The sequence below is a fragment of the Leptonychotes weddellii genome, chromosome 14 (assembly GCF_054177405.1).
Source record: "Leptonychotes weddellii isolate Sample4059 chromosome 14, ASM5417740v2, whole genome shotgun sequence".
In the NCBI taxonomy this organism is placed as follows: Eukaryota; Metazoa; Chordata; class Mammalia; order Carnivora; family Phocidae; genus Leptonychotes; species Leptonychotes weddellii.
Window position 1 is genome coordinate 4,858,914 of NC_138382.1, and position 14,291 is coordinate 4,873,204.

At 37.7% G+C, this 14,291-nt stretch overlaps 1 protein-coding gene across 1 annotated transcript in view; it reads right to left on the reverse strand.

Moving 5' to 3' along the window:
- RIC1 (RIC1 partner of RAB6A GEF complex) overlaps positions 1–14,291 on the reverse strand; it is a 76,009-nt gene that overhangs the window by 59,801 nt on the left and 1,917 nt on the right. The window contains exon 2 of the mRNA XM_081802676.1: positions 14,090–14,121. Coding sequence (XP_081658802.1) covers positions 14,090–14,121 — 32 coding nt within the window. The remainder of the gene's footprint in view (positions 1–14,089; positions 14,122–14,291) is intronic.

Below are 14,291 nucleotides of genomic sequence, written 5' to 3' on the forward strand. Positions count from 1 at the left end.
ACACCTCACCTCATCGTCGATTCCCCTATCCTTCAGGTATGTGTCAGAATTACGGTCAATTCAGGGATGCAATAGGAAATACTTCACATAAACCTTGGTAATAAATAGCAGAATGGCCAAATCAAGTAGCGCCCTCATATTGAATGGCTAACCAAGAGTGTTTATTAGATCAATGGCAACATCACTGAGCCACCACACACAACCCCTCCGAAGGATTATTCAGTAGTTTTGGAATCCCTCTCTACATGGCATGGGACCATTCTTTCTCAGTATCTGTGCCAGGGTTTAATGGCTGCTGGTTCCCTTACTATCACCTATCACTTACTCGTGGCAACAATGAGCCTGACGTTTCTCCCTCTCCAGTCACGTATACTATTAAAACTAAGTGTCAAGAGTCTAACATGTTCAACAGCTTTTAAGGTTCCTGGCTTTGTGAAAATTATCTTGGTACTTGTCTGCTTACTTTCTGGTTTTAGATGATTTTCTTTTTTTAAAGATTTTTATTTATTCATGAGAGACAGAGAGAGAGAGTGGCAGAGGGAGGAGCAGGCCTCCCGCGGAGCAGGGAGCCCGATGTGGGACTCGATCCCAGGACCCTGGGATCATGACCTGAGCCGAAGGCAGACGCTCAACCATCTGAGCCACCCAGGCGCCCTATTTACTTATTTTTTAAAAGATTTTATTTATTTATTTGAGATAGCGTGAGAGTGAGCGAGAGAGCACAAGCTAGGGGAGCAGCAGAGGGAGAGGGAGAAGCACGATCTCCATTGAGCAGGGACCTCTATGCGGGACTCCATCCCAGGACCCTGGGATCATGACCTGAGCCGAAGGCAGACGCTTAATGACTGAGCCACCCAGGTGCCCCAGGGCACCAGTTAAATTTTATTTTTATTCTTATTTATTTTTTAAGATTTTATTTATTTATTTGACAGAGAGAGACACAGCAAGAGAGGGAACACAAGCAGGGGGAGTGGGAGAGGGAGAAACAGGCTTCCTGCCAAGCAGGGAGCGCGACGTGGGACTCGATCCCAGGACCCTGGGATCATGACCTGAGCCGAAGGCAGCCGCTTAACCGACTGAGCCACCCAGGCGCCCAGATTATTTTCTATACAGAAGCTTGATGGTACTTTATCTTCTCTGCTACTGCCATGACCTGGAACACTTGACGCCCGAATGGCTAAGTTAAACTGCATGGGTTCATGTTCAATTAACATGCTTGCTGTGATAGCCGCTAAGGAGGACACCGTGAGTTATTAGTTTACATAACTCATATCTGGACTGCTAATCATACACACACTATAACGAATTTCCTGAGACATTCTTCACGTACATCTAGTTTTAAAGTTATTTTTCAAAGCAATACATATACATAATTTAAACAGTCAAATAGTGCTAGAAAGCTTAGGATAAAGGAAAAAACCAGAAGGAGTCTTCTATTGGGACACAACCAGCTTCGGTTCTTTTACCTTTACCTTCTTCTATTTACCCCAGTGGTTTTCCACAGTACCTTCACACTGCTTTAGCATCATTATTTAGATATTACCTACTAATTTCCCATTCTCATTCTCCTTTTTCCCCCCATCCTCCTAATTATACAAAAATGTTTGCACTATGATGATTAAATAATTTTTACTTCAAGAAGTATTAAGTGATTAGGGGCACCTGGGTGGCTCAGTTAAGCATGTGACTCTTGGTTTTGGCTCAGGTCATGATCTCAGGGTCATGAGACTGAACCCCACGTCCAGCCCCATGCTGGGTGTGGAACCTGCTTGAGATTCTCTCTCTCCCTCCACCCCTCTGCCCCACTCGTGCTCTGTCTCTCTCGCTCCAATCAATCAATCAATCAATGTATTCAGTGATTACATTTCTTTTCTCACATAACTTGTTAATTTTCCTGAAGTTAACTTTACTGCATGCTTTCATTTGCTTAGTTTTCTTTAAACTTACACCGAAGTCTTCTCAGATTCCTTAACAGCTCTGACAAAAACAATATATAATCTTCTATGGGGTCAAACCTGTCACACAACCTATTATTTCCTCTTCCCCCAGGCATCCCTCTGTGGTGCCCACTGCCCTACTAAGTCTAATGCACAGCTGGCATCCTGACATTTTCCTTTGTCATTTCTTTGCCTCTTTCCTATGAGCCTTTATTTTTATTTTTTTTATTCCTCTTACTTGGGTCACATATTACGGCTTCATAGAAAGGTGTATGTGGTGTAAAGTTGTAACTCTCAAGTCTGGTATGTCTTTATTTTGACACCTGAATGAGTATTTGGGTATAAAATTTTAGGCTGCACATCCCAACACAAAATGATGCTCATGCAAAGCAATTTGTTACATCAAAAGATTTTACAATCAAAACATGCATCACAAGAAATAAAATATTATGCAGCCAAAAAAAAGGAAATGTGGAAGAACTCTTTCAACTCCTTGGAATGATCTCCAGGATCTCTTGTTGAGTGAGAAAAATTAAGGTGCAAAACACTGTACATAATATGCTACATTTGTATGACAGGGAAGGAAATACAAATGTTTAAATGCATGTGCTCATATTTTAAAAATGAAAAGGGTAGCCAAAACTAAAATGAAAATGGTCGTCTCCAATGGAAGACAGAATACAGGGTAAAGAATGCTACATTTTTTTAAACTTTGAGACATGAAAGTATTTCATGTAATAAACCAAATTAAAATTAAAAGCAACAACAAAAACCAATCTCTAAAAACAGAAAATAAACTTAACTGAACATCGAACTAGCAGCACAAATAAGCAAACTTAATTGTGTATTGAGCTAGCAGCACAAATAAGATTTCAAATAGTATTGGTGCACTCTTGGTGGGAAATCTTCTAAGGATAAAAATCCTGAAAGAATCAAATTGTATTCAGTAATAATACTGTTATAATAATAGTGGTATTATTTTGGAGTTGCTATATATACAATAGGATATAGCAAATAAGTGATTATGTTTACGTTATTAGGAACCAAGAATATCAATAAGAGAAGATATACAAATATAAAACTAGAGAAATAAAACTTTAACTTTTCAAATTTTTAAAAATTTTAAAGCTTTTAAAACCTTTAACTTTTAGCTTAATCTTTAATTTGAATTAAAGGTTTCAGTATTAACTCACAATATATTTTTCTCTTTCTAAAATTTACTTCTTATCTCTGTACCCTAAAAAGTCCTAAAAGCAAATACAACCAAATAACAATCAGCATCAAGTCCCAGGCTTCAAAATACCATTTTGCATGGAAAGAAACCAAAGCTCTTTGGAGAGCTGACTTAACTCCAAGACAGGGGCAAGAAATGGTAAGATGAGCCTCGCATCTGAGAGCAAGGATGTCATTTAAATAACACCACTTTTACGGGCTCCCCCACAGGCTAAAGATGTGACAATCTGATCTGAAAGAATGAGTGCAATTGATAAGCACTCAAAAATGTAAAAACCCCTGCATTTACAGCAATACTAAAAACACTCACTAGTTGGTTACCTCTGGAAGTTGTGAGGACACAACTCATTACTGTAACAAAAGGGAAAGAAGCATCCCTTCTGTTTTTCCTGTATGGACTACATTTCAGGATAAACATCAAATAGATAATGAAAGAAAGTTCTTCTTTACATAATGACAGCTACAGAATGCAGAAGGAATGGTAGAATAAAAAAAAAATCACAATTTTGTTATCCCTATCAAAATAACAAACCCAGGGAATTAATAAAATGAGTAAATGCACACAAAACCATTAGGTAAAAAATAGAAACTTAAGACATATCCACCAAATGCAACAGATCCTGGTTTGAACAAACCAATTCCTAAAAAGACAGTTTTGCATTAAAATGGGGGAAACAACACTAAGTATTTGATGATATTAATAAATTATTTTGTTAGATATAATAATATTGTAGCTTTGTTTCTTTAAAATGTCTACTTGTTACTGATAAAACTATTTAGGGCCGAAATGATACAATATCTGAAATTTGCTTTAAAATAACAAAAGCATCCATGCATAGGGAGAAAGAGATACTGGTAACTTCTGAATGTGGGAGATAGGTTCAGGGTTTACCATTATACTGTTCTCTCTAGTGTGTGCTTGACGAATTCCTTAACAAAAGCTCAACCCAATGTATTTCTTTCAGCATTTTAAAGGCTTTCCACCAATGTCTTTTTTTTTGTTATGTTAATCACCATAGAGTACATCATTAGTTTTTGATGTAGTGTTCCATGATTCATTGCGTATAACACCCAGTGCGCTCCATTCAGTATGTGCCCTCTTTAATACCCATCACCAGGCTAACCCATCCCCCCACCTCCCTCCCCTCCACCAATGTCTTTTAGACTCTAATGTGTGGCTTGGAGTTCGAGGACATTCTTATTCACAGATTATTTTTGATGTTTTTCCTATCTGGAAGTTCTTAGGATTGATGTCCCTTTGATTTCTACAGAGTTCTAAAATTTCAGAACATACATTTTAATAAGTATGTGAACCTATCACTGTTTGCACAGAGCACCTGCAAGCTGGTCTTTAGTTTGGGTCTGGGAAATTTACATGTTTGTTTCCTTAACATACTAATTCTCCACTTCTGTCATCTTTTTCTGGAACTCCTACTAGGTTAGATATTGGACCTCATATTAAACTCTAATTCTTCCCTTTTTTCTCTCTTACTGGTAGAGTTCCTCAACGGTTTCTTCCAATGCTTCACTGAACTTGAAATTTCTGCTTATGTCCTTTCCTTCCAGGAACTTTCTCACCCGCCTCCCCTTTCTTCACACAGTACCATGTTTCCTCTTTTAGTTAAGCACCTGTCTGAGGTTGTGAATTATCATTCCCTCAAACTGGCTTTGTTCCCTGCATTGTCTACTTCCTTTGAGCTTCCTTCTTCCTGTTGTGTGTCTCTTTTTTTACACTGGAAGCCTTCCTAAGATGACCAACAATCAACCCCTGGCTGTTCATTCATGTTGAACAGGTTAACAAGAAAGAGCCAATCATAAGCTCTGTGTGGTCAAGCTGGGCTTGTCAACTGGTCGTGGCCAGCTGGCATTTTTCTTGAGGTCTTCCAAATATCAGAGCCTGTTGGGTCATTTTTCTGGAATGGTTTAATTTCCCCAGGAAGAATCCCTCCATCCTGCCTGGGATATCTAAGCATGGAAGCTGGAAGTCTAGAGCCAAGCAGGAGAAGAAAGCTTGACATCCTACTGTTCAGTATGACAACTTTCATCTAATCCCCACCTTTAGTTTAGCATCTCATCCTTGCCCTACTGCATCTGGAATCCCTCTGGCTTAATTAAACAATATATTTTCTGTCACCTGTGATGCAGAAACATAAAACTCCTTATTCTTTATTCAGGTTTTTAAACCAACCCCCCTGTTTATGGCCCCTGGCTCGCTCCTATGTTCTATAGTACTACTACATCTAATTCCTGGGTCTTTCCATGGTTTTGCAGATCAAACGAGTTGCTTTTCTTTTTCTTCTTTTTTGTATCGTTCAAATTGAAGTACAGTGTTACATTAGTTTCAGGTATACATTAGTTTCAGGTGTACAAAACAGTGATTTGATAAGTATATACATTATGCTGTGCTCACCCCAAGTGTAGTTACCATCTGTCACCATACAGTGATATCAATGCCAATGACTATATTCCCTATGCTGTGCCTTTTATCCCTGTGGCTTATTCACTCCATAAATGGAAGCCTGTTATCTCCCACTCCTCTTCACCCATTTTGCCCACCCACCCTCCCCTACCCCCCCCATCCCTTGGTACCCATTAGTTTATTCTCCATATTTATGGGACCCAAACAAGTTGCTTTTTATCAGTATCATGTAATTAACCTTAGGCTCTTGGGTTTCATGTTCTTCCTTATCCAATTTTTAGCCCAAGGGTTAAAGATGCCTCTAACTTTCATTAAAGAGGGAAACAGTATTTCAACTTTGGTTATTTTCAGAAGGAAGGATGAAAAAAAAACCTTATCACCATCTTCAAACTGGAAGCCCTCTATTTTCCTTCATATAAATACTCTCATTTATTAGAGAGCTACAGTATAAGAATTTTAAACAAATTTAAGCAAATCCTGACTCCTCAATGACTCCCATTATAAAACTAGAAATAAATTTCACATGGAAGTTTCCATCTCTTCCTCCAAATATAATAAAATTTAGTAAAATGTTAAGAATTACACTAACAGGGGTGCCAGGGTGGCTCAGTCGGTTAAACGTCTGCCTACAGCTCAGGTCATGATCCCAGAGTCCTGGGATCGAACGCCGCGTCAGGCTCCCTGCTCAGCTGGGAGCCTGCTTCTCCCTCTCCCTCTGCACCCCCTCACCCCGCTTGTGATCTGTGTCAAATAAATAAATAAAAGCTTTAAGGAAAAAAAATTACACTTATAAAAAAAATCTAACTTTCTGATAGAAATTATTATAGTTCAACAATACTTTGAGAGTATAGTATCAGACTTTTGGAAGGCAATCATGGAAGATGAGACTGGAAAGATAAAACCAGGTTATAAAGAGCACTGAATGTCAGGAAATATAGGAATAAATTGAGCATTTACTAAGTATGAGTGTACAGAATGTTCTGCACATATTATCCCAACTGAATGTTTATAATCCCTTGAGACAGGCATTAGTTTCCCCCTTTTTCCAGAAAAGAAACTAAAGCTTAGAAATATTAAGAATTTTGCTCATGGTCACAGAGCTAGTAAGTAAAGGAACTGACATGTGAGCCTGTGGCTTCAACTCCAGATCCTAGGCCACTGAAAACTACTAGAGAGTTAAGGAGACTAACAATAACATCATCTGCAGAAAGAAATGGACTGGGAATGGAATGGAGAGAGGGAGTGGCATCTGTAGATTAATTAGGAGACTGTCAATAAGGCTACATGAGGGGGGCACCTGGGTGGCTCAGTCGTTGAGCGTCTGCCTTCAGCTCAGGTCATGATCCCAGGGTCCTGGGATCAAGCCCCACATCGGGCTCCCTGCTCAGCGGGAAGCCTGCTTCTCCTTCTCCCACTCCCCCTGCTTGGGTTCCCTCTCTCACTGTGTCTCTCTCTGTCAAATAAATAAAATCTTTAAAAAAAAAAAAAAAGACTACATGAGGGAGGCCTGGGTTTGGACAGTGCCAGTAGAAATGTCTTTTCAGACCACTTTATCCCAGTCGTTTTTGAAAGAAGATAAGAAAAGCATACTGAGAATTATAGTTCCTGCTTAGTAACAGAGGCTTGTCAGAGACAGACAGGTACAATCACCCTGTACACACACCTGGTTGTCATTCAAGCTATTGACAAATAATATATTCTTCACTCCTGGGCACAGAGAACTGTGCTTTCCTGCCCACTTAAAATTAGGTTTGGTCATGTGACTGACTTTGACCTATAAATCACGAAGGGAAATTACTTGTGTCACTTCTGGGCAGACACTTTAAGAGCCAAAATTGGTACACAATGCTGTTTCATCCTCTACCATAGGGGACATGGCCTATGTCAATTCATACAGTATACTACATCAAATAACTAACAGCTATGACTGTGGTTCAGTAAAACTCAAATTAATAGTTCTTGATTACTATTCGTGTGTGATTTTATTAACTATGTAGTCTGAGGAGGAGAAAGAAAAAGGAATGAAGAAAAATGAGCACAGTTTAAGAGACCTGTGGGACACTACAGTCCAGACCAACAAAGGTATAAAGACAGTCCGAAAGGCAAGGCAAGAGAAAGGAGCAGGAAGAATATCTGAACAAATAATGGTTGAAAAACAAAACAAACCAAAAAAAAAGAAAAATCTAACCACCCAATAAGTTCAGAAAACTCCAAGTAGAATTTAAAAAGATCCATACATTATATTCAAAATACTGAGAGACAGAGAGAATCTTGAGGGCAGCAAGAAAAGTGAGTCATCATACACAACAAGGGATCCTCAGTAAGATTAGCAGCCAATTTCTCATCAAAAACCATGGAGGCCAGAGGCAGTGGGATGACACACCTCAAGTGCTGAGAGGAAAAAAAGTCAACCAAAAATTCTATACCCAGAAAATTATCCTTCAAAATAAAAGAGAAATTAAGAGATTTCCAAATACAGAAAGTTGAGGAATTTGTTGCAAGTAGACCTTAACTACAAGAAACCATAAAAGGAGTCTTTTAGGCAGAAATGGAAGGGCACTAAACAATAATCCAAAGCCACATGAAAAAATAAAGAACAACAATAAAGTTAGTTAAACAGGTAAATATAAAGCCATCAGTGCTATATTTTTGCTTCAGAAATCTACCTTTTTACCTACATAAAAGACCAATGCATAAAATAATAATTATAAATCTATGTTATAGGCATACAATGTATGAAGATATAATGTGTGACAAGAACATTAAACGGGAGGGATGGATATGTATAGGAGCATACTTTTTATATACTATTGAAGCTAAATTATTGTAAATGCAGTTCAGGTTGTTGAGTGTAAGATGTCAATTGTACTCCCTGAGGTAACCACTAATAACTAAAACATACGCAGAAAATGAAATGGTAAAGGAACCAAATGGTACAGCACAAAATATCAAACACAAGAGAAGGCAGTAATGAAGGAACTGAGTAACAAAAAACATATAATACACAGAAAACAAATAGCAAAATGGCATTAAGCCCTGATCAGTAATTCCTTTAAATATCACTGGATTAAACACTCTAATTAAAAGGCAAACACTGTCAGAATGTTGTTTAAAAAAAAAAGAACAACATGATTCCATTTCTAAGTTTTCTATAAAAGACTTACTTTAGATCCTAAGACACAAATAGTTTGAAAGTGAAAGGATGGAAAAAGACATTTCAAACAAATAGCAACTAAACAGAGCAGGGTGTTTACAGTAAGACCTGACAAAATACTTTCAATCAAAAATTGTTACAAGAGACAAGGACATTATAGACAAGCCTCAACTTACAATGACTTGACTTTATTTTTCCACCTTCACAACAAAGTGAAAATGATACACATTCAGTAGAGACCATATTTCGAATTTTGATCTTTTTCTGGGCTAGGGATATGCAGCATGGTAATAGTCTTGTGATGCTGGGCAGCAGGAGCAGCAAGCCACGGCCCCCCATCAGCCAGGCGATCACAAACGTAAATGATCTTTACACTTACAGAAACTCTATACCCATACAATCATCCTGTTTTTCACTTTGAGTACAGTATTCAATAAATTACATGAGCTATTCAACACTTTATTATAAAACAGGCTCTGTATTAGATGATTTTGGCCAACTGTAGGCTAATCTGAGTGTTCTGAACACCAAGGTAGGATAGGCTAAGCTATAATGTTTGGAAAATTAGGTATACTAAATGCATTTTCAAACTTACAGTATTTTCAATTTGTAGTGGATTTACTGAGATAAAAATCCCATCGTAAATCAAGTAAGATCTGTATATGTTAATAAAAGGGTCGATTCAGCAAAAAGGTATCATAATTACAAACAGATACAGATATAACAACAGAGCCCAAAACATGTAAAGGGAATACTGACCAGACTGAAGGAAGAAACAGTTCTACAATAACAGCGGGAAATTTCAATATCCCATTTTTGGGTGCCTGGGTGACTCAGTGGGTTGGGCATCTGCCTTCAGCTCAGGTCCTGATCTCTGGGTCCTGGTATTGAGCCCCACGTCAGGCTCCCTGCTTGGCGGGGAGGCTGCTTCTCCCTCTCCTCCCTATGTGTGCTGTCACTCTCTCTCAAATGAATAATGAATATATTTTTTAAAAATCCCACTTTCAATAATGGATAGAACCTGACAGAGATCAGAAGGGAAACAGAGAATCTAAACACTATAAACCACTCAGACCTTAGACTCATACAAATATTCCACCCAGCAGCAGCAGAATACATGTTCTTTCTCAAATGCACATGAACATTCTCCAGGACAGAACATATATTCAGCCACAAAAATGTCTCAATAAATTTAAAAACACTGAAATTATACCAAGTATCTTCTTTGACTACAACTTAGTGAAAGTAGACATCAATAACAAAAGGCAAACTAGAAAATTCACAAACATGTGGAAATTAAACAACACCTCTTAAACAACCAGTAAGTCAAAGAAAAAAACCAAAAGGGAGATTAGAAAATACTCTGAGACTAATGAAAACGAAAACACAACACCAGGGATGCAGTAAGCACAGTGCTTAGAGGAAAATCTAGAGCTAAAATGCTTACATTAAAGAAGATCTCAAATCTATAACTTAATTTTACATGTTAAGGAACTAGAAAAAGAAGAGCAAACTACACTCAAAACCAGCAGAAGAAAGGATATAATAAAGACTGGAGTAGATATAAACAAAACAGAGAATAGAAAAACAAAAGAAAATAAAATCAGTGAAAGCAAATTAGTTCTTTGAAAATATTAATAAAGTTGAAAAAACTAAGGAAAAAAAAGAAGGCTCAACTCACTAAAATCAGAAATTGAAGTGGGGACATTTCTAGTGAATTTGTGGAGAAATAAAACAGATTATAAGAGAATCCACATATTTGTGAACTTAAGTCCCCAACTTCTTTGGGCATAAATTATCTTAAATATTTAAAGGAAGATTATGTTTAATAATTCAGAAGGCAACCTTAACAACAATAACAACTGCAACTTATTAAGAACATACTAACTCATTTTTCTCTTTCTATAAACACACAAAAAGATAAAAAGTGACTGGAAAAGCAGCTTTTCCAAAGGCACTGTTAGTGACCAGCAGAAACAGACCAGAACCCAATATCTCTAATTTCAAATGAAATCTCTTCTCCATCTCTCCAAACCGCTGTGTATTTATCTGAGGTAGTTACCAGCAAGTGCAATCATTTAAAAAGCAGGAAAAATGAAATCAAGCCAGTTCTAGAGTTTTGTTTTACTAATACATTTTTCATGAATTAAAAGTTTCCCAGCTTTCATTCTAATGAATGCAAGGCATTCGTGTCAACACGTGGTCTCCAAAAGGCAATAAAAAATGAAATGCTTCCATAGGGAAGGTCAATTAATCAAACGTCCCACAGCCTTGAGGAGGAAGCAGTTTCCCATGAAACTGACAAAAATCAAAACTCAAACTACAGTACTTAGAAATTTGTCACAAAAATTACAGGAAGTCTTTAAAGAAAAAAAAAACACCTTTATGTCAAGTAGGCTTTGGAGGGCTAAATAAAGTGATACTAAAAACTGTCACTACACAATTAAATTCAATAGGCATTTATTTCAATAAACTCTATTATGCAGGAGATCTCAAATACTTTCAGTGCCAGCCAAAGAAAATAACAATGTGGTACACAACCTGATGGATTTGGGAGATGGAGGGGATGGACAGGAACTTCAAGAGTACAGCTAATTATACCGTATTTCTCCTATCAACGTTAACTTACCTAAGTCTGATCTTTCCTTCCAAGTATAGTTCAAATCCTAAATACAAAACTTCCCCTGACAACCTAGCACTTTCCCCTAATGCTATTACCAATTTTGAGGACATTCATTCACTTGGCATTTGCTGCTTTATATCGCCATTATCTCTCAATAGTTTTCTCTTCAGTTGCATCTTATACCTCTCTAGCACCCTGTACAAATAGTAACAGGAGGCATAAAACAAGTGTTTGATAATAACAATGAAGAAGAATCTCATTCCAGATTTTCAAATCTTTTTTTTCCCTTATTTGAGGTATAATTGACATAGAATCTGTGTAAGTTTAAGACACAAAACACAATAATTTGATATACATATTATTAAGCAATTACCATAACAACATAAGTCAACATATCCATCACTTTGTGATGACAACTTGTAAGATATGCTCCCTTAGCAACTCAGCTTTTTGAATCTTAAAAAGATTTTGGAATGTGCTACACTTACTCTAGTAAGTTCTGGCAATCCTAGATGAATTCTGGGACCAAGAGGCTTTGGTTCTCCAATTACAGTTATGGAAAGGCTCAGAAAGGTTTCTTTCCTCACACTCCATACCTCATGTGTCATCATTTGTAGTCAACACAAGATTTACTAGAATATCAATAATCAAAGTATTTCTGGATGAAATAAAATAATGGTATCTGGATGTGGTAAAACACAATCCAATGAAAAAAGACACAAAACTGTTCAAGTTGACTGATGGGCAGGTGGCCACTTTATTATTATACTAAGAGAGGAACTAGTACCAAAGTAGCCCTACAGAAACAATAAAAAAACTGGACAAAATAGAGGCAACAACTATGCTGAGACACTGGATAACAGGAAGCACAAGACTGTGAAGAAAAACAAAAAAACTTTTCTGACAGAAGTCATTTTCCAGACTTCCATGTAGGGCAGGAGAACCCAAACACCGTATCACAGCCTTGTTACATTCAGGGAAGTAGAAGCAGCCATTTGTGGAAAAGAGTACCAGAGGCAGAAGATCCAGAGAAAGGCTCCCCTCGAGTCTGTGAACACTAAGCTGTGTAAATATATGGTGAGACCCCCACACTGCCTGCCGAAGAATAACTGTCAGGGTTTGGGGCTGCAAAGCTCATACAGGGCTGGGAGCCATTCCAGTTCTGACCAGAGAGACAAGAGACCTTGTTAAGGGCTAGGACATTCCATGGACAGCTCAGAATGGCTCAGCTAAGCTAGAGTAAAGGTTGAACCCACCTTAAAAACACACAAACAAGCCTCAAAAGGATTAAGGAGATCTACAACTTAGTTGCCATTCAAAATAATCTCAACATTCCCTAAAGGAAAAGAAGAAAACTCAGACACTCAATAATGTCACACAATTTCCATCATCCAATCTAAAATCACCAGACATGTGATATGACCCAGAAATTATACTCCAAGGTATTCATTTACCCAAAAGATAAAAAGCTAACTGCAGAGCAAACTGGGATTGGAATCTAAAAAAAGGAGATAAGGTTCACAATTTCACTTTTTTTTTTTTTTTCTTTTTTTGAGAGAGAGAGAGAGATAGCGAGAGCAGGAACACAAGCAAGGGGAGTGGGAGAGGGAGAAGCAGGCCTCCTGCGGAGCAGGAAGCCTGATGCAGGGCCAGATCCCAGGACCCTGGGATCATGACCTGAGCTGAAGGCAGATGCTTAACGACTGAGCCACCCAGGCGCCCCACAATTTCACTTTTCATTGTTTCTTTATTTTCATAAGCACACAGTCATGGATTACCAGCGTAAATTTTTTTTAACTGCTATGGGACTGTACATGAGGGATCAGCTTTTTCTTGGGTACAAGGGAGAGTAAGAGTTGAGAGAAAAGTTTTATATGTTAAGATGTTTGCCTTCAGCTTCTCAACTACCTCACAGAACTTTGTTATGTAAAACACACAGTTGGGGAGGCACACCAAGAAAACAAATAGCAAATGAACAGAGACATTACACAGGAACTGTGGTTTCAGTGTGCTAAAGGTAAGGGAAAAGTAGGTTCTAAATGCCAGGTCAGAGTGTGGCCGTCATTTTGTGGTGACTGGAGAGCAACAAACGTTTATAAGGGATTAATATTCCAAATATGTAGAGAATTCCTAAAACTCAACAACAAAAACCAAACAACCTGATTCAATAAAGGACTCCAACAGAGAGAAAATACTCAATATCACTAATCATTAGGGAACTACAAATCAAAACTAAAAACAAACAAAAACAGAAAGTAAGTGTTGGCAAGGATGTGTAGGAATTAGAACCCTTGTGCTCTGTTGGGAATGTGAAAAGATACAAACACTGAGAAAAATGTTATAGCAGTTCCTCAAAAAATTAAAAATAGAATTACCATATAATACAGCAATTCTACTCTGGGGTATAAACCCAAATAAAATGAAATCCGGGTCTCAAAGACACATGTGAACACACATACTCATAGCAGCATTATTCACAACAGATAAAATATGGAAACAACCCAAATGTCCATCAACAGAGGAATAAATAAGCAAAATGTGGTACAGACATACTTCAGAGATGGTGCAGCTTCAGTACCAGACCACCACAACAAGCAAATTTTGCAAAAAGCAAGTCAGATGAATTTTTTGGTCTTCCAGTGCATATAAAAGTTATATTTACACTATACTGCAGTTTTTTAAGGTATGCAATAGCATTATGTTCAAAAATACAATGTACATACCTTATTAAAAAACACTTGATTGCTACCAAATGCTATCATCTGAGCTTTCTGCAACTCGAAATCTTTTTGCTGGTAGTGGTTGCTGAAGGTCAGGACAGCTGCGGCCACTTCTTAAAACAATGAAGTTTGGTGCATCAACTGACTCTTCCTTTCATGAAACTTTCTCTGCAGCCTGCAATACTGTTTGATAGCTTTTACCGAC